This window comes from Heterocephalus glaber, unplaced genomic scaffold (genome assembly GCF_053883595.1).
Source record: "Heterocephalus glaber isolate CG9 unplaced genomic scaffold, H.glaber_assembly_v1.0 deba00001577, whole genome shotgun sequence".
In the NCBI taxonomy this organism is placed as follows: Eukaryota; Metazoa; Chordata; class Mammalia; order Rodentia; family Bathyergidae; genus Heterocephalus; species Heterocephalus glaber.
This window is the reverse complement of record NW_028258358.1, coordinates 7,143,738-7,164,571: the sequence shown is the minus strand read 5'-3', so window position 1 is coordinate 7,164,571 and position 20,834 is coordinate 7,143,738. Positions and strand designations below refer to the sequence as shown.

At 30.6% G+C, this 20,834-nt stretch overlaps 1 protein-coding gene across 4 annotated transcripts in view; it reads left to right on the top strand.

The window, feature by feature from the left end:
• Dach1 (dachshund family transcription factor 1) overlaps positions 1-20,834 on the top strand; it is a 388,734-nt gene that overhangs the window by 352,687 nt on the left and 15,213 nt on the right. For 3 of the 4 annotated variants that reach the window (XM_087192876.1, XM_087192879.1, XM_087192878.1), the window contains 2 exons: positions 2,233-2,376; positions 2,867-2,935. In XM_087192876.1, coding sequence (XP_087049002.1) covers positions 2,233-2,376; positions 2,867-2,935 — 213 coding nt within the window. Of the gene's footprint in view, positions 1-2,232; positions 2,377-2,866; positions 2,936-13,214; positions 13,273-20,834 lie in introns of all 4 variants that reach the window. The other variant, XM_087192877.1, reaches the window with a different exon arrangement.

Below are 20,834 nucleotides of genomic sequence, written 5' to 3'. Positions count from 1 at the left end.
ATTTAAAGATCATTGTGTCTGTGTTGCTTGTAAAACAAGTAGGACTTAGTAGTTCATTTTACTAGTTACTATGCGACAACAGCTAGAGCATTCCTGGGATAAAGTTTATTTGATAATATGTCATTACACATATATAATACAAATCTAAATGATGTACCTTCACATTCCTTTAGATACTAAAATAAAGCAAAATAAACACTAACAATGGATGTGTTCTAAGTGAATAAGAAAGTTTGATCAAAGAGTTTAATCTGTGGAGCCATTTTCTATGAGATACTCATGTCTTGATTTTGTTCTAACCTGGAGAAGTCTTATGCACAAGGTTTATGTGTATGCTCTTGAATTCCTATGTAACTTTGTGAATACTTGGAAGACCCTCAGAATTTTACTGGTTTCCAACTTCTTGGCAGGTTTTACATTCTACTTTATTCCTTTAACCACTAGAGGGCAAAACATTCACAGATCACACCGTGAACTTCCCATTTAATTAATTATGAACAGTAAATTAAAGATAATAATTATCACTACTTATCTATAATGGATGTGTCTACTGAGGCAAAGTAGTACCCTGAAGACAGAATGTGACAATCCCATTTGGTTCAGTCACCCAGGGAGACACAGTGAGTGGTCAATTGCAAGGTGCTGGATATTGATCTTTTAGTGCCAGGAAGAGAGTATCATTCAAATAAATATTTCAAAATGAACTATTTCTTTTCAAAGAGACTTATTAATAGTATCATCTTTGGAAAGGGGCATAGTAGGCAAGTAATTTTGTTAAGTACGTGATATTTACACCATTAGATAAAGGAAATTAGCATTTATTTGGAATCAACTTTGATAATTTTTTTCTTATAAGACTAGTCAAATTTCATTTTGATTTTAAAAGTTTGTAAAATATATGATATAAGAACAATAAACTCAACAAGTTAATGGGCTGTCATCTAAACAAATTACTAATGGCACAAACAGGATATGTAGAAATTAAAACTAGACTACTTATTTCAGCCATTAGTTCCTTAATTTATATTTTAACTAAATATTTTGTTAAATGAAGGGTTATTGTTCTTTAATAATAGTAAGACATCAAACAGTAAAATTGGAATAATTACATTTCATGACATATCAGTGAATTTTCTCACAGTGATTTTGTCATGTTAATATGCACAATATTTATTAATTGTCAAAAAAGATGATTTCAAAGAAAAACATGCATCTTTCCCATATGCTGAGTAGTTATGATATATATTTATATGGAGAGAAATTTAAAACAATTACTATTCTGATAGTACAGTTAATATGCATTTTAAAAGTACATTTATTTATTATTTACTGATTACACATATATCAATAAATTGTTGGTAAGAGAAAAATATATCATAATCATTCTGTATCGTAATCTACTTTTTTACATAAAAAGCACACTATTATTATCAGTAGCATATTATTATTAGCATTGAGGTTCTACATTCCACTAGATTCCTGCAGAGTGAAAAGGTAATAATTCTTCATAACTTGCTATGAAGAAATTACTCTCTGAGAAAATTATAATAGCTTCATCCAAACAAATTACTACTTACCTATCTTAATTATAATTAGAGCCATTTTACTGTTATATACAAAAATATTTATTGCATTTCCTAAAATTTCAGAACAAAATTATTAAAAATCTAGCTGTGGTAACATGATTTTTAAACAAATATTTGTAGAGGAAATGCCTCATAAGGAGGTAGGAGACCTGCTTCTAATATTTTTGTGTTTTTTTCTGTTTTGGTTTTGCTTTTTTTTTTTTTTTTTGGTACCAGTGATCGAACTCTGGACCTTGCACTTTCGAGGCAGGTGGCAGAACCACTGAGCTAAATCCCCAGCCCGCTTCTAATGTTTTGAACTATTCGAACTATTCTGATTCAAAAACAGATAAGCCACAAAATTCATTTAATTAGTATTCACTTATCAATGAATATAAATATTTACTAAGACTAGCTTCCCATTAAAGTTATCTGTACCTGTGACAATTAAAAGCTGTCTAGTAATGATTCAAGACTAAAATAAAAATTGGCTTCTTTAGACATTTTATTAGGAATTATTTTAAGTAAATGTGGGGTTTTTTGAACTTTCAGTGTGGAGGAAGATTCAATCCAGCAAGAAAATAAAAACAGATAAAAATATTGACCATTTGTAAATTAGTAACATTACAGAACTTTTAAAAACGAACGATGATACATTTTTTTCTAGCCATAGTTCAAAAGAGGCTAAAAAAGGAGAAGAAGGCAAAAAGAAAATTGCAAGAAGCACTTGAATTTGAGACAAAACGGCGTGAGCAAGCAGAGCAGACACTAAAACAGGCAGCTTCAACAGAGAGTCTCAGAGTTTTAAATGGTAAGAAAGTGTATATTTAAATATTATTGGCTTTCATTTTGAATACTCAAAGGACAATTTAGACATGTGTTTGTGGTTTTGTATATTTCTGTGAATGTGATTCACTCAGCGATGCTTGTGGCTGAAAGCATGGTGGAAAGAATGTGTTAGGGGAAATATTTTATTTCATAAGTATTTCTATTTTATTACTTTACCCTAGCATCTGGCATTACTTTATGCTTAACCAAATCTTTTTTCTACCAAAAACATGACAAAATATTAATTGAAGAAGTTCCACTCCTATCCTATCTTGAGGACAGTATTATGTGACTTGTTTATCTACTTAAATCTTCTGAAAATTCCTATGACTAGTGTTTCTGTTCAACCTTTAAAAGATGACAAAGATTTATGTGATTTTAATTCAGCACAAGAGTAACAGGTTGCTCTTTTTTTTAAAGGACAATAGGTATCAAATGACATATATGTCACTCTTACCTTTCTGTGCTTTTAGACTCTCTGACCCCAGAGATAGAAGCTGACCGCAGTGGCGGCAGAACAGATGCTGAAAGGACAATACAAGGTAGGAATTTGCAGAAGGCTATAAATCTAGATCTTGCTATATGAGTTTTTCCTCTGCTTTAGCCTGCTATTCAAGCATGTAGCCTACCATCTGGGCCACATCAAAACAAGTTCAAACAAGGTCAAGTTCATCTTGCTTGTTTATATGAGTGAATTCATTTTGTGCTGATAGATTTTCTTTAAATTAACAGGTCATTTCTGTTTATACAATGCAATTAAAAAGGAATAATTAATTTTAAACAATGTATGAATTAATCTGGGACATAGTAAATGTGCTTTATTGAATGTTTAGAGCCTAATCTAATGCAGAAAGGGTTTATCTATTCTATACTACATAAATAAAATAATGGATTAAATAAATATGTATTTGTTAAAATTTAAAAATCTCTAACTAGTCACTTTGTGACAGTTAATCCAAGACACATGCAATATGTACTCATTGAATGTTAACAATAAAATAGATTATTCAGTTCCTTCGTGGATTTCCAAATGCCTGCATGCCATTATATACATTTTAATAACACAAATATGCTAGAAAAATCATATATAGAATACTAAAGGGAATTTAATTAACCACTCAGAAGAGTTAACTATGTATATTATCAGGACCACACTACTAGGAAAGAACAAAATCAGAAGGTAGAATTTATAATGAAACATCTAGACAAGAAACTCAGTCTAACAGCATGAATACTAAAGAGGAACAAGAGCATTTGTTTTCTTTTTTCAATGGAGATGATTCTTAAAAGGGAAGCCTAAAATGATTAACTGCTATAATCCTCCTAATTGCTTTTATTTTGCATTTTAAGCTCAATCACTTTTAGGATGCTGTATGACATTAATTGTATTACCTAGCTCCAAAAATGTTATTCTTACCTTAATATAAAGGAAATACGCTTTTGTTTAGTACCATATTTGCAATAAGTAACCATCAGAGAACTTGAAGAGACATCCTCAGGGATACAATGTTACATTTTTTGCCTATATTTATTTTACTTGAGGTCATAATAATTAGTTTTTAAATACTCAGACTTGAACTTTGTTATTATGAGATATCTCCTTGGAAAAAATTAATGCAATTGTAGATATAAAAAGATCTAAATTTTTAAAACATTATGGATTTCAAAACCATCAAAGAATTCTGTTACATAGACACCTGAACAAGTTACTATTAACACAAATTTTGTCCAGATTATTAGGGTTGATTTGATAGCCTCAATAAGGCCAACGGTAATTAATATAAACCCCAGTTTTTATAGCAGGAACTATTTGTGTACCAATTTAGATAATGTTGAAGTAGCCTGAGAAAGCACATGAGCCTCTGTATAATTAGGATATATGAATTAACTTCTGTATAAAAAATCTGTAAGTTCAAGCTCAGCCTAGATGAAATTATAGGTAATATATTCTTGCATATAAATGAAAAATTCATTGTTAATATTAAGAATGATTAAATAATGATTTTTTCATAATTCACATAATATGTATGACATAAATTCACTGTTAGCAACATTTGAGTAATTAATAAAGTATGATGATTTTCATTTTAAGGTATAAAATTCATAAATACCCAAATTTAATATGGATAAAGTCTTATTTGTATGAGGTTGAAATATTGAAAATTTTAAATTTCTATTGCTGTGATTTACTTAGTCTGAAAAAAGAAACTTATCAAAAATTACTTTGTTTGCTATCCAGAATGCTCAGTTGAGTGACATAGTAAAGCTGCCAAAATAACCTTATGATTAGAGAAATAAAACATTTGTACAAGAATTATTCTTAGTAATTCAAACCCAAAACTAAACTATTATGGGATTTTTTTAAATTATGATACAAAAATATTCATTCAAACAGCTTGCTAATTGTTGTATTGTTCAAAATGCACAATCTTCAATAAAATACTTTGCAAATATTTATTTTGGTTAGGTAATATGATTTTTCTTCAAATGTACTTACAAAAAAACACTATATGGATGTTTGTAGCTGTTAGTTTCTTTAAAAAGTGTTTCATTTAGGTGCACTATTACAGAACTTTTAAAACAATAGAGCAAAGAGATCTTTTGTTACTGGTGTTGCCCTTTAAATCTTTTTTCTATTATTGTACTAAAGTGATAACAATTGCAAGGTAAGAATAAAATTAACTGTGAAGGGAAGCTATCAAAGAAACAGGAGTGTCTTTAGTGAAATTCTATCTAAGCACAGAATGGGAAAGGCAGATAAAAGAGAGCCAAAACTCACCACTAATTTTGCATTTGGGGAGCCACATGAGCCTACTGCTGCTTGATGCAAAAGTGATGCTAACAGCTTCTGGCCTCCTGCACTGTCTCTCCCTGGGTCCCAAGTGCGATCGTTATCCTCTTTATATTCTTTTTTTACTCCCAACCCTACTTTAACTATTATTCTCCATTCCAAAATAAGCTCAAAGAAAAAAATGACCATATAATTTCATGATTACCACTTATTTTTAATATTTAGCAATAAGTAAATGCCACAGTTGGCCCAAGAGGTAATCCCTTAAAAGCTGGGCACTTAAATGCTGTTCAAGTGCCAACTAATTACCTTCATATAAGTAGCTCAGGTTAGACTAAATGTTGCATCATTGCCAGTATCACTATTTTATATCACAGTTTCCATAGAATTATTTAAAGTGGTGGAAAAGAGGAAACCTGAGTGGTTTAGAAAATACTCTTGAAGAATAAAGGCCTTAAATAATTTAACTTTTCTTCATAAGTAAGACCAATCATTTCATGGTTCATAGGGATAAATTCTTCATTGTTAATATTTCTAATGATTAAGTCAAAATCATGGGTTTGATGAAGCTATTGTAAACATGGAATAATCATCCAAAAACTATAATAGAAAACAACTTTTTGCGGGGGGTCTCTGAATCATATGACAATCAACTCTTTGTTGTGAGTCTTAACAGATACGTATATCATGATTTGTGTTGAGGTGTGAAAAACTTATCCTACTTTATACTTTTTTCTAGGATAGTTTGAATATATAGGAAGGATTCATTGAGCAGTTTTTTTGGCCTGGTCTGTAAATATCTTCTTAAGCAGCCTCTAGGTACAAAAATGCACGCGCACTCTGTATGTTACCAGCTCTAAAATGTGATGATTTCTTCAGTTAAATCCTAGTCTTATTTTCTTCCCTCTCCCTAGGCAACATTATCTACTTAAATGATTTCTTGTACATGTATTTTGATAATTGTATAAAAATATCTGTCCAGATCATTTAAACATCCCTTAGCAGCTCCAGATAATAATATATGACTTTCTGTGTGGTTGCCACACAGTGATCTCAAAGTTCAGAGCATAAAAAAAAGTAGTCTCTCCACAAGGCTAACTTTCTCCAGTATTTCTTTCCCACAGTAACCTCATCAGGTCCAGTCCAATGTCCATATGATGAAGGAAGAACTGAACTTGACATTTCCCTCCTTCGCTCCCTCATGCTCTACACTCAATCACAGCTCTTCCCCTTCAGTCTCTCTGCTCCTGTCATGCTGGAATTTCTGTTCCTGATGTTTTCCTGAAGGTCTCCCTTCTTTTCCTGTCTACCAGGGACATCCGTCCCCACTTCCTGGCCTTTAATTATGCACCTTTGAAATCCCAGCTTAAAAGTTATCACCTTTAGAACAGTTAACTTCCACTGAGGCGCTATGTGCCCCTTAGGACCAACTCCACCTATGCACCTGGGGCTCCTTATTCAGTGTTTGCTTCTCTCAAGGTAGTTGGGCAGAACAAGAGCCATCCTGCTTGGTTCATGACTGTGACCTTATTGCAGTGATGGCGAACCTTTTAGAGACGAGTGCCCAAACTGCAACCCAAAACTCATTTATTGCAATATGTCAACACTGCATTTCAACCTGAATACTGGGGTTTTACTTTAGAAAAAACAGCTCATACATTAACATTTTCTGCCTTAAAAGGAAATCAAATACCATACATGCCATAGGTTCACTACAACTACCCTATTGTCTGGGAGGGTATTTGGCACATAATGATACTTGCTATGAGTTCCTTGAAGGAGGAGATTAGATGATAAATTAGGACCTATGTTAGATCTTGTGGATATGGAAGTCCTTATTCAACATTTCTCAGTTGGAGAAACTGATGGAAGGAAATAAAAATGAGATGATTCTGCTAGGAAAGTCAGAATTATAAATGGTGGCAGAATTAATGTTCATATTCGTTAGCTGAATTAACTGTGCATGTTTATTCTTCTTTGTGTGCATTTCTAATACCATTTTATTCTTTGCACATTGCACCTAAGATTGCATTCTAAATATGCCCTATTTATGTCCTGATTTTTAATTTTACAATCATATTTATTTTAACATCTAATAACCACATTTACTACTTAGTTTTTTCTATCCTAATTACAAAATAACATGCTTTTCTTTTACTTAATATACAGGAACATCATGCTTCTTTTCTGATTTGTTTGTTATAATTACAAAAGGTTAATGTACAGATTCTACCATGACATGGTAGATATTGGTGTGAGATTATGTCTTTTATAAAACTTCTGAAAAATCTTGAAAGTTTACTTTCAAAACAGTAGCATTTTGCTTTTACTTTGTAAGTTAAAACCTATTCTTTTGAACCCCTAAATTGTTGTTAAAATCAATAAGAATGTGAACCATAATGCCTCTAACATCATAGGTTATCTACAAGTTATGCTTGCAAAATCTTGACTTCACTGGAAAGTACATGTCTTATGTACATCCAGTGCCCATAATTAAAATTATTTTGCTTTTCATTCTTTTTTTAACTGGTTTTAGATCATAGAAAACCAAATATTCCTTCAATAAAAAGACATAAAATACTTGCCTACACAATCTTTTTCTTTCCAATTTAAAAAGCTTTTTTCTCTTCCCTGGATTGAAGATACAAGCTGAATTTAATTTTAAAATTATTCATTCATTCAAAAAATATTTATTCAACATCAGTGATATACTAAACACACTTCTCTGTTCTTACTACATTTGTATTCCGATAGGTCATTAAGGTAAATTAATTCTCTTTATTGTGCCAAAGAGGAAACTGAAGCTTAATGCGGGTAGATGACCTATTAAAAGTCATACTAAAAGTGTATCAGAGTTAGGACTGTAATGTAGTTCACTTTTTTCCACATCACCTTATTTTCTTCCTGAGTGCTTTTAGATTAGGATTTTTAAATGATGTCCTCCCCTCTCCTTGAAAATATATCATCATCATTATTATTATTTTGATTCATAACTGAGAGCTGCAAAATATCATATTTCATTCATTTTACGAAAGGAATCTATATCTTTGATCAAGCTTCTTTTGATGAATTAAATGTTCTAGTAGTCAGTGAATTTCCTAGGATGACATTTCTTTCGTTTAGACCTCAGAGTATTACGTATTAAGTGGAAGTTTTCTCTTATTAAAATAGAGAAAAGTATTAGGAACCAATGAGCCTTTCCTCCTTTCTTGTATAATACAGTATTCTAATGTAAAGGCAAGGTAACTTAAGCTAAGAGTGTTTAATGAAACCCCTCACTGTCATACTGTTAGTTGGATTGTTGGCATTTGAATCTAGATTTCTGACCCCGATGATTATGTTCTTTCCTCCAGACCTTGGCGTCTGGACTTCTGTGTCTCTCTTATAGTGAAACCACTGTCAGCTGTGTCACTCACTCATTTTAGGTCCTCAACACATTGTCTGTGAATAACTTGAAAAGGCCAAGTGATGTGTAGTAGAAATTATTTGTCCTTGGAAAAATGTGGGGGTTTTGTTTTTACTTATTTTACTTGTTTTTTTTTCTTCAACCATCATGCCTATACTGTGTTTACAGACACTTCCAGACGCTGAGGACAGCCTCATTTAAAGCAAAGAAAATAAAGTAGCAATAAGAAAAATTAAGAAATTAATCATATTTAGATTAAATATTCAACTTCATCCCCACAAAGTAGCATGTAATGAACTCACAAGGAATTTAAAACCTCAGCAACAAATCCAAATTGTTTAGTGTATGTCACTTGAAGAAGCCCTTTTTTCTTTTGAAGTGAAAGTTTGAATAAAACTTGCTAAATGACATGCCAAGACTTAAATTAATATTGTTAAATCAAACCTGACTTAACCTTAGCACTTTTAAGATCTTTATGAAAGTCTTACTCAGGTTTTATTGTCATAGAATTGGTTTCAGCACATTTCCATTTCTAATACTTAAAAACAAACTTCTACATTTCATGCATAAATTGGGATTCTTTAGGCATTTCTACAGAACCTAGGACTTAAGAAAAGCTAAGGGCCTGGTCTGGATTCAAATCTTTTAAAAATTTTTCCATTTCTTTCCTTGTGCAATTGATTAAACTTGGAGGAGTGTGGTGAACATTAAAGATTAAATACTATAATTCATGTAAAACACTTAATATGTACTGGGCAATGGTACATACACAGTTAAGTTTTAGCTGTTAATATTAAATTTTATTATCATGAATTAACATAATTACTACAGAGCCTGGCAACTGGTAAACACTAAAGCTATTATTGCTCTAATATATAATTTACATTTCCTTCATTGGAAAATTGGTCTTTGTTTATTATGCACTATTGAATTAGTTCCATACTAACATATTTGTGGAGATTTTACAAGAATAGTTTTAGTTACCTAAACCAATTTTTCCATATTTAAAATGTTTTTAATTAGAGAAAAGAAGTAAATCAATAAAACAAAAGTATAGGATTTAAAACTATATTTTGGGCTGCCAGCTTGACTTTTGTCTAGTCACTTAGGAATAAGTAATCACCATAGGGATTACCTGAAACTGTTTTTCTTGATCTTAAAATATAATTTTAGAATTATATTACTCTGAGCAAAACACAATGATAATAAATATGCTTTAATTCCCTTGGCACTGGTTTCTGGTGTTTGGCAGCATTTCAGTACAGCTAATCAATTTAAGATAGCATTGATTAAGTTGCACAAAAGGTGATATTGATTGTAGTCTAATAAGTAGACTATCATTCTATAGTTATCATGGGTCATTGTTAACTACTCATTCAACTAGAAATCAGACTTATTAGATAGGAAGCTCTAGAGATATTCATGAATTTCATTATTTTATGAAATTTTATAATCTTTTCTCATTCTTTCAGTGTAAACATGTTTATTCTTATAAATATTGCATTTGAATGTTACTGGATATGCTTAAACTCCAAATACTGAAGGCCTCTGTAGACTTTTGTTTTATATGGTTTCTTCATAATTTATAACAATTATACATGAAATTAGATATGGTAGGCATTAAGTATGGAGCTCCAAAAATAGTAATAACATATTTCATTCTAATTATTATTATATAAAATTATTTCAAGGTATTGTTTCCATACTGCTTTCTTTTGAAATTTCTGGTTCTTCTTTTTTAAAAAAGCATGATGGTGGTCATTATAGTGTCTGTGTTGTACTGTGACATTGTCATGATGTTTCTGTGATATTATTTCAATTCTCATGCCGTTCTCCAAATACTAGATAGTAAATGAAAACAAAATGATAGGTCTTATTTTGTAATGTATTTGATACCATTTTTCCTAGTAAAAATATGTGATAGAAGATCAACACTAGGAGAATTTAGAGGATATAGAAATTAATTTTATCTGGAAATATCAGAGACAATGGTTTGGAATTGGAAGTTTAGAAAGGGGAAAATGGACATTGTGCAGCTAAATTGCTATTAATTACTGAAACCAAGCATTATTAATACAAAATTTAACAATGTTTTATTAATATAGATAAAATTGCATAATTGAATTAAATTGGCTTGTTCATGAATATATTTGTGATTTGCTTGAATATTGTCTGAAGACCTACAACCAAAGAAGTGTTATGAACGGAAATTGAGAAACATATTAGAAGGGGACACTAAAGATAATGGTTGATCCATTTTGATTTCATATCATAATTATCAAGGTCAAATAGTGGTTAATCAAGGTATATCAATGAAATTCATAAGCGATCCTAATTTGGAAGGCATTACATACATCTTTGTGGATAGTTTGAATATTGAAAAGAAACCTGAAAAATTTTAAAATTAAATACTGACTAAAATCAAGTTACTTTTGGAAGACAGATAATTTGGTTTCTAGATCTATTGTAAAGAACATTTAAAGGCTCAACAGATACAAGTGGTGATATATGTCCAATTACATCTTTTCATAGTAGTACCAAAGTATCAATGGTGAGCTGCAAATAAACCTCTGTCATTTTAATTTCATATGTATTTTTATCCATTATATATATTTTTACTATTCATTCCAAATAGTTTAGGAAGTTTTTTTTATAGTCAATATATTAATTTTAGACAGTATATTATCTTCATATTTAAGGAAAAGTAATTAATAATAAGTTTTTGCTTGGATTTTTTTTTCACTTTTATTATCAAGGGAAAAAAATTGATGGGCATTATATCCAATTAACTTGCTCATTGAAGATTGCATTAGTAGGAAAATGTGTATAATGTCTACCAAAGCTGAAGAAGATTATATTTAGTAAAGTAGATTAGAATTAACTCTAGTGGTTCATATTCTCAAAGTCTGATTCATCTTCTTCTAACTACTCTTAGCAAAAGTAGCCTGTTTATGTAAGAGAACTGTTAAGAAACAGAGTAGTTTCTTTAAGATGGTGCATAAATAGAATTTTACATTTTTTTCTGAAAAATATTGTATTTTAAGAGCAATAAGAATAATCTGAATATTTAAGTTACAGAAAATGTACTTTCATGTTTAATTTTGTTCATTAAAGTACAGGATTTTTATAATCAAAATAAAAAAAATCAGTCCACAAGTACAGTACATGATTATGGAAAGTACATTTTCAATTCTGATAGAATGTATATGTTTAGACATTTGAGACATATACCACTTTTTGATATGAATTTTCATTTAAAAAAATTAAAGCATCATCATTTAGACAATAAATATAAGAATGCTTATGGTGAACTATTCTACCTCCCAGGGTTAGGGATAGAATCCAGACATGCCACAATAATGTTTTTTTTTTTTATTTCTACTGTTCGAACCATATTAATGAGAACATCATTTTGGAGGACTAATTATTTCTATTTGTCTTGTGTCACACTTTCTAATTCCCCTATATTAGCACAGCCAAAGCAAATTAATTGCTTTTCCAGCAGTTGAACCTTGTCCAAGAATGAGCTCACATTCCCTTCCAGTTTCCCTGTTTGTGGGAGTGCATTGTGTCAAATATTTCTCTTGATACTAAACATAGTCTTGAGAATAGCTTTACAGATTTCTGTGTGCTCACTTGATGAAATTTATAAGTTTAAGTGACCCACCAGGAAAGATAAAGTTCTTAGCTGCAAGATTATACATCAAAACAGTTAAAGTGAAATTAAAATTAAATGAATGAATCTCACTGAAGCAAAAAAAGCAGTAATTAATGGTTCCCTTAATTGTCTTCATAAAATATTTGCATGGGTCTAATTTGCATAATTTGCATGTATTAATTAATCTTTCAAAGGAATTTTGTGCTGAGAGAAGCCAAAAAATCTCTTTTGTTTTATTTAAGATCTAATGAAATATTTATCTTCTTTAATGAACTTCTCATCTTCATTAAAATAAAAATTGCACAAGTTTGTATGTTTTAAATGTTTTTATAATTGAAGTATTCAAAAAATCTCTTTAGACTTACAACAGCTGAAAAACAAACACATTATTTAGCTTTCAGTATCATTTTAACAACAGCAACACTTTAAAAAAAAGGGAGTTCAACTTCACTTTCTCAAAGATGGCAAAGCAGTTGGTAAGTGAATACAGCTATTTAGTTTTAAAAATAAGCTTTATAAAGGCCTGATCATTTCGTTCCATGGCAATGTTATTTTTTATGGTTGAAATACTGGGCAATTAGAAGGTATGAGTGAAAAAAATCAGTATGTTTAATTATTTGGGAAGTGGTTAATTAGTTCAAACTCTTTTAGTTGGTTCAAAGAAATTGAACCACAAAAATCCAGTAGTCATTATTAACAAATTGTACATTGACTGACAGTGTTTCCTGGCAGAAATTATATGGTTTCAACTTTGTTCTAGATCTGTTTGCTGAAAAATTGCTCTCACATACTAAAAAAATCATAGTGAAAACCAAGAGACTTGCCTTGGCAGGGGTGAAATCCAAATTCTCAAGTGCCAGTCATATGCATTCAAGAGAACTAAGGAAGAATGTGAGGACAGCCTAGAATTTTAAAAAATGGAAAGGAAATGGTGATCTCTTAATGGATTCATTCTTTTTGATGCAGAAATGTTTCAGGATACAACAAAGAAGAATATGAACTAACATTTCTAAGGCAGTTTAAGGTATGCACAGCTTTAAAAACTTTGTTTTGGTGATCTTTATGAAAAGCTCATTTTATATTTGAAGAAACTGAGGCACGTGATATAAATTACATAGACTCAGTCAATTCAGGAACTCTGAGTCCCGTTTTCTCCATATACATTGCTTCCTACTGACAGTGATCTTTTTATCTCATTATAATTTATGAAGTGGCTATGAATAGCTAAATTAACACTTAACATTTAACTTTATCTGGTCTAACAACTGGATAAAGAGGATGTCATAAATTTATAAGGATTAAGATTAAAAATGCAAATATGTAGTCCTTTCCATGTAAAGTTTAGTAATGTGATAAAAATCAATTAAATTGACTTTGGGTGTCTTGTGGAACTCATCTTTAGTAAAAAGGCCTTTTCTTTAGGCAGAGGGTTGTTTTTTTTTCCTGTCTCTGCTTCCACTCTCAATTTGCATTTTCTCAATAGGTTTTCCTTAAAGTTAAAAAATTTTTACTTTTCTCTAAAATAAACTAAAACACATCCACTAGTTTATAGGATAATTAATAAATAAGTTGTAAGTGCCTAAGCAGTTTTGGGATTAATATTATAATTCATTTAAATAAGTGATTTCAAAAGAATTAAAATTAATATTAATATGATTCGGTGCTAGGAAAGTATTATTGGATTGAGAATGATAGTTTAGTGTCAACAATACAATTCATTTATATTATGCCTCTTTAATTTCTAAGATCTGTGATATTATTAATTTTTTTTTCCCATATTGGGGATCGAACTCAGGACCTTATACTTGTGAGGCAGGCGCAGAGTCACTGAGCTAAATCCCGGCCCTATTACTGATTTTTAAAAATTCTATCAGGATTTCAAGAACATCTACTTATTTATTTTATTTTTATTTATTTTTTCATTAAGTTCTTTTATAGGTACATTGTAGGTATACAACACAATTACATTTCTCATTGGGAATTGTACCTTTACATAATGCATCTTGGTTCTTATTTTCTCCCCATTCCTAGCCCTCCCTTCACGCCCTCCACCCTTCCCTATCTACAAAGACTTTATTTCCATTTTTTCCATTTCTCATCATTTTTCCTTTCCCTTCATTCCTTTCCCCTGTCCCTCCCACTACCACTACCCCTTTGCACCTTTTCTTCCTATTTTACATTATCGATTATTCATTCTAATCATTGGTACATTGTAGGTATACAATATAATGACATTCATCATTGGAAATTTGCACCTTTACATAATCTCTCTTGGTTCTTATTTTTCACCCTTGCCCAGCCCTCCCTTCAACCCCTCCAGTCCTCCCTATTTACAAAGATTTTGTTCCTATTTTTTCATTTTCTCATATTAATCCCATTCCCTTCTATCCTTTCCCCTAGCCATCCCACTTCCTTCCCCTTTGCCCCTTTTCTTCCTATTTCATATTACCTAGTCTACATTTACATTTACTTATTTTTTATGAGTATGCTCACAAACTCACACACACAAACCCACATGATGCCCACACACCATGATACCTGTGTACGTATACATATAGACTTTGGATCCAGAATTCCAGAGTTAAAATTCTCATGCTGCTGTTTCTTGTTTGTATGATACAAAGTGTGTAACTTAATTTCTTTAATTTTTTGGATTCCTAATTTGTGCAATTCAGACAATAGAAATAATATCTACCTTGTAGATCAGGTATGTGGATTAAATTAATATGTGTAAAGAATTCAGAATGGTGACTAGTAGAAGCTACATACTGATTAATGTGTGCTTTTTTCCAGTTATGCATAAATTTGTTGTACTAATAGTACAATAATATTTATATTTGGTAAAATATAAACATATTAAGAATGAGTTTTTAAAAAAATTCTCCTAGGCCAATGAATGTCTTTCCTCTTTGTAACTCATTTTATTTTTCATTTAAACAGTATTTAATCTGGAAAATGAAAATTACATTCACCAGATTTTCTAGAGCATTTAGCAAATTCATGACATGGTATGAATTTCAGTATTTATGTCAATTTAAACACCATATTTTAAGATATTAATTTACAACTATATATTATTTAAGATTATGTATCACTTTCAAAGTTAAATAAAACATAAATTAGTAATTTTGACTCACATTTTAGATGGAAATGTTTCAGCTTCTTAATTTTATTATATTTTGGCAAATTTTTCTTAACATGATTTGTATTTTCATATAGTATAGCTACATACTTTTCTAATTCATACAAAATTACACTCCTGAGATAGTAAATCTCTAAACATAGTTCCACTTAAGCCTACTAATTACACCTATAAAACGATGAATGATGGCTACAAATTATTGGATCTGATTCTCATTCTTTATTTCTCCCTGGGAGAGAGAGTGCTGGATGGGGAGATTTTAGAACATAAATTATTCCCATACATATTCAGGTGTGCTGTGTTTAACTTTAATTCTATACTATGGTTCTTCATTTACATGTGAAAGGTTATGAAGTGATCATAGCAGAATTAAGGACTAGTAATTTACATCTCATGATAAAATACAAAGTTGTATTAATAATTCCAATTTTTAATGCTTTGTACTGACTAATAGATTTAGGCTTATCTCTATGTTATTATAGTTTTTGACTGATTTTAATAAATTTCTCCAGCAGTTTTAGGAAATTGTGCATTATAGGCCTGATTATCCCTAAAGGGGTGGGAATGAAGAGAAATTTTGAAAGTAAGGAAATAGTAAATACAAGGATGGAAAGCACATTCCTCTTCTATCCCAACAGATGGCCCTGGATTCCAGCCAACTGGTGCCCAAGTGGGAGCATCAGCCCTATGGTGTCATATTCCTTTTCTAAAGCAACTCAGAAGTACATGTTCTGTGTAAAATTATACATTTTCTAAAACATTGTGAATCCTTGAATAAGATGTAGATTTACTCATGTTCTCTGATAAAAGCAAAACAAATAAAAGACCTCTGAGTCAAAAGCAACTAGTAATACAGTGTAGTATATCAAGATAAAAACCAAATTGAAAATAGCACTGCATTCACAAATAAAGGAAAGGTCACAAAACTTTTTTCAATGAATGCAATAACTTCTACACCTAACTGCTTTGAATTCAGATATATTTTAGTGATAACATTTTGAAAGCCACCTGCCCACATCTTCCATTTAATTACTCTTTTCCTTTAGATTAATCCCATTTTGCTAGCCACTTCAGTTGTATGAATATTACAAAAAATAAAAATGACCTATGTTTTATTTTATAGATTAAAATTATTATCCTTAAATTATCATAACATAAAACATTATAAAAATTGCAGATGTCTAAAAGTTAATTATGTTTTATAGCTGATAAGCTTATATTTCTCTAAGAATAATTAATCCTGAATGTGTCCTGTCAAACAAAAACATGCATTAAAGTCTCAGTGAATGAAAAAACTGAAGTAAATGTGGTAGATAAAATTTGAAATGGAGTAAATGTCACATGTCAATGTTCATGGAGTAAATGTCACCTGGTATGGCCGATCTTTTGGAATAAATATTGTATTACTCTTAATATCTCTTCTGGCTAAGATTCCATTGAGATATGTAACAAGGACACTTACTTTTTTAAAGTTACTGGAATCAAAGTCAAGAGGTGATTATCAGAAAGATTTTCTTCATTTTATTCCATTATATGTAGGTATTTTACCTAGTTTTACAATGAAATTTTACAGTACAGACAAAATTTTGCCTGCAACTCAATGTTTCCTTATATATCAATGAATAGAACAAAGGAAAGCAGGTGGCCTCATTAAGCTGAATTAATCTGGGTTCAGACTAGATAGAAAAGTCCTTACTGGGTCTCAAAAAGAAGTTGAAATGAAAATCATGGGATTATCCATCAACACCAACTAACATGCATTCATAGGACATGTAAAGACACCAAAGAATACGAACTACCGTGATAAAATGATGGAGCACATCCCATTTCAATAGAAACCTGGGAATTACATTCAGTTTTTATTCTATTCACTCATGTCATAATTTCACATCCTCCACAAAAGTGTCAACTCCAAAATTCTAAATATATTAATAATATTTATGTACTCAGTGAAAATGTTATGAAAATAGTGGATAAGTGTTTATAAATCAACATAGAAACATTTGGTGAATATTTTAGGTTACTCATTTACTTATACCAATTTAAATAGATTCCTAGTTTTTGTTTCTGGTAAGCACATATGAATTGATTTCCTAAATTAATGTGTAAATATTTAGATTGGTAACTAATTGACCAGTTCCATCTCAAGTGCAGTTCTTTTTTGGCTTATTTTGAATAATATTTTAGAGTGAGATTCTAAGAATATAATACAGAATAAATAAACCTGTTAACATATCCATAACCTCAAGTACTTTACAATTTTTAGAATAAGAGTATTAGAAATGTAGTATTTGGGCCATTTTTCAGTATACAATAATCTGTTGTTAACTATATTCACCATACTCTGCAGTAGAACTTAAAAACTCACGTTCTTCTTGTCTTGAGAGATTGTATTCTTTTACTATGAACTCCCATTCCCCTCAAACTCTACTCTCTCTACCTCTCTACTCTACTTCCATGAGTTCAATTGTTTTACATTCCATATATGTGAGAAAATACAATATTGTGTTTGTTTTTCTGTGCCTTATTTTACTTGGCACAGTGTTCTCCAGTTCAGTTCCAGCTATGTCATCATAAATGGCAGTTTTCTTCTTTTTAAGCCTGAATAATATTCTATTGTATTTAAGATTTCTGAATCCATTTATCTACTGATAGGCACTAAAGTTGATTCTGTAACTTGGCTGTTGTGACTAATGCTACAACGAACATGGTGGGTAAACTGAATTCAAATCTTTTCGGTAAATACCTATTCGTGTGATTGCTGGATATACGGTGATTCTATTTCTAGTTTTTTGAAAAATTTCCATAGAATTTCCCATAATGGCTACAATGACAGTGTTGAAGCATTCCCTTTTCTGCACATACTCAAATATTATGTTTTTTAAATTTTCAATGAAAGCCATTCTGACTGGTGTAAGTTGATATCTCATTGTGGTTTTAGTTTATATTTTCCTAATGATTAGCAGTGTTGGGTATTTTTTCATGTATTTATTGGCTGCCTACTTTCTTTTACTATGTCTATTCAGGTCCCTTCCCCATTTAAAAAAAATTTATAGTTGTTTGTTTTCTTGCTAATAAGTTGTTTGAGATCCTAATATAGTTTGGATACAAACCCCTCAGTGGAATATAGCTTGCAAATATTTTCGTTTAATCTATAAATTGTCTTTGTATAATACATTGTTTCCCTTATAATGCAGAAGCTTTTCAGTTTGACAAAACCTCACCTGGTTTTTGTTTGTTTCTTTTGTTGCCTACCCTTTTGGGTTCAACTCCAAATTTCATTTCACGTAGTAATGGCAGGTAGTTCCCTTATGTTGTCTTTTACTGATTTTACAAATACTTATCTCTTGTTTAAGTACTCACTATTTTTTGTATTTTTGAATATACTTGAAATACAGGTCCCATTTAATTCTTTTGCACATGAACGTACAGTCTTCTCAACAACATTAATTAAAGAACCTGTCCTTTTCCATTGAATATTCTTGGCACACAGTACATCTATTAGTTCATTTTGCAGCTCTGTATTCTGTTTCATTGATCAGTGTGTCTAATTTTTTTTGCCAGTACCACACTGTGTTAATTTCTACAGCTTTGTATTATATATAGTTTGAAATCAAGTAGTACAATGCCCCTGCTTTGTTCTTTTTTTCACAGTTGTTTTGACTCTTCCACTTTATATAATATTCCATTTGAATTTTAAAATTTAATTTTAATTTTTAAATTCTAGTTTTAGTTTCTTCTATGGTGTTTTTCATTTCTCCCTTTGAATATCACTATCTGGAAGTATTCATTTTCATGTGGTTAAGCTAATAATGCAAAACAATGATACCTTATAAAGGAAAGCTCTGGAAGTTACAAAATCAGGATTTTAATTTATAATGCAACCTTAGGGCCAGGTATGGTGGTACATGCTTGTAATCCTAGCACTAGGGAGACTGAGGCAGGAGGATCACCTTGAGTTTGAAGTTAATCGGGGCTACATAGTGAGTTCAAGGCCAGCCTGAACTACATAGTGAGATCCTGTCTCAAAACAAAACAAAACAAAACAAAACAACAACAACAAAAAGAAGCCTTAGAATCGCTATTCTGATTTCTTTCACCTAAATGTCACCTGGGCTCTCTTCCCAATATGTCTATAAATACCATAGACCTGTAAAGCCTTCATTGAGGTGTGAAATGGGAAAAAAACATAGATGAATATGCTCCTTCACATGACTTCCAGACGTACCAGTGTACCGCTCTGAGAATCATCCTATGAAGGGTTTAGGAGAATAAAGTTTAAAATGGCTTTGTATGAAAAGTTAGTATTACATTTTCCTTATATATGTCCTCTTAAATTCCCAAAATTCATATTTAGTAATTTACAGACTATGAAAATCTTTTTATTTTAGACTACAAAAATCTTGCATTAAAATTAAACAATATTTTGTGAGATAAACTTTGGAAAATTTGTAACTAATTCTTTATGAAGTATTTGTTATAGTCAGTTCACTTTATCAAAATTCCTATACATCTAAGTGCTAGGGCAAGAAAAAGATGTAAAACATATGGTATCTTTTTTAAATAATTCAAAATTTACTAAGACACAAAAAATAAAGAATTCTAATAAAAGGTGTTTTGCAAGAGTGATAGGAACTTTTGTTATTTGTATAAAAATATGAAATATGTATGCATTAGACTTTATCACATGAAACAGGAATAATTTTTAACAATTTAAAGTATAACTATCATGAACATGCATATCTATTTTTAAATGTTAGTATACTGTATAAAAATTGTCTATATTCATATTTTTAAATTTTTCCAGAAGAACTCATTTTCAGCTTTATTGCTTATAAAAACTCACTGTTGGCAGCATGCATTTGAAACCTAAAATTAATTTATAGATAAAATCTGGAATTTTGAAATGTTTTTCCAGAAAGATGTAAAAATTCTGTCATTCTCTTTTTATAAAGTAATTATTGTGATCCAGCGCTTCTGAAATGTACATAAAGAGCTTTCATAGGACAAACAAAGCAGTTTATTCTGGTTAAGTGGAGAGTCACTTGAGCCATGATCTGTAAGTCTAGATCTTCTAAGAAGGGCCATACTATCAATATATTTTATGTAAGTTTTGCAAACAGAAGAAAAATAAATGTTAGAGTTGTTTCTGAGGATAGCATGGACAGACTCCTAAATAATATTTGTTTTAAAAAAAACTTGGTCTGAAACCAATATACTATATCCTAAATAATGTAAACATCACATAGACAGTATTCATATAGGAGAATAACATTATATACTTCAGAAATGAAGATTCATCTTTTGATGTGATCCAGGAAAGGCATAGAATGGAAAGGCACAGTTGAAATATGAAGTGTAAATCAAATTGTAGGACTCAAAATGAAAATCAAAACAGGGGTTGGTAACTATAATTGGTAATCTGGGAAAGAGATCTAGCTGGA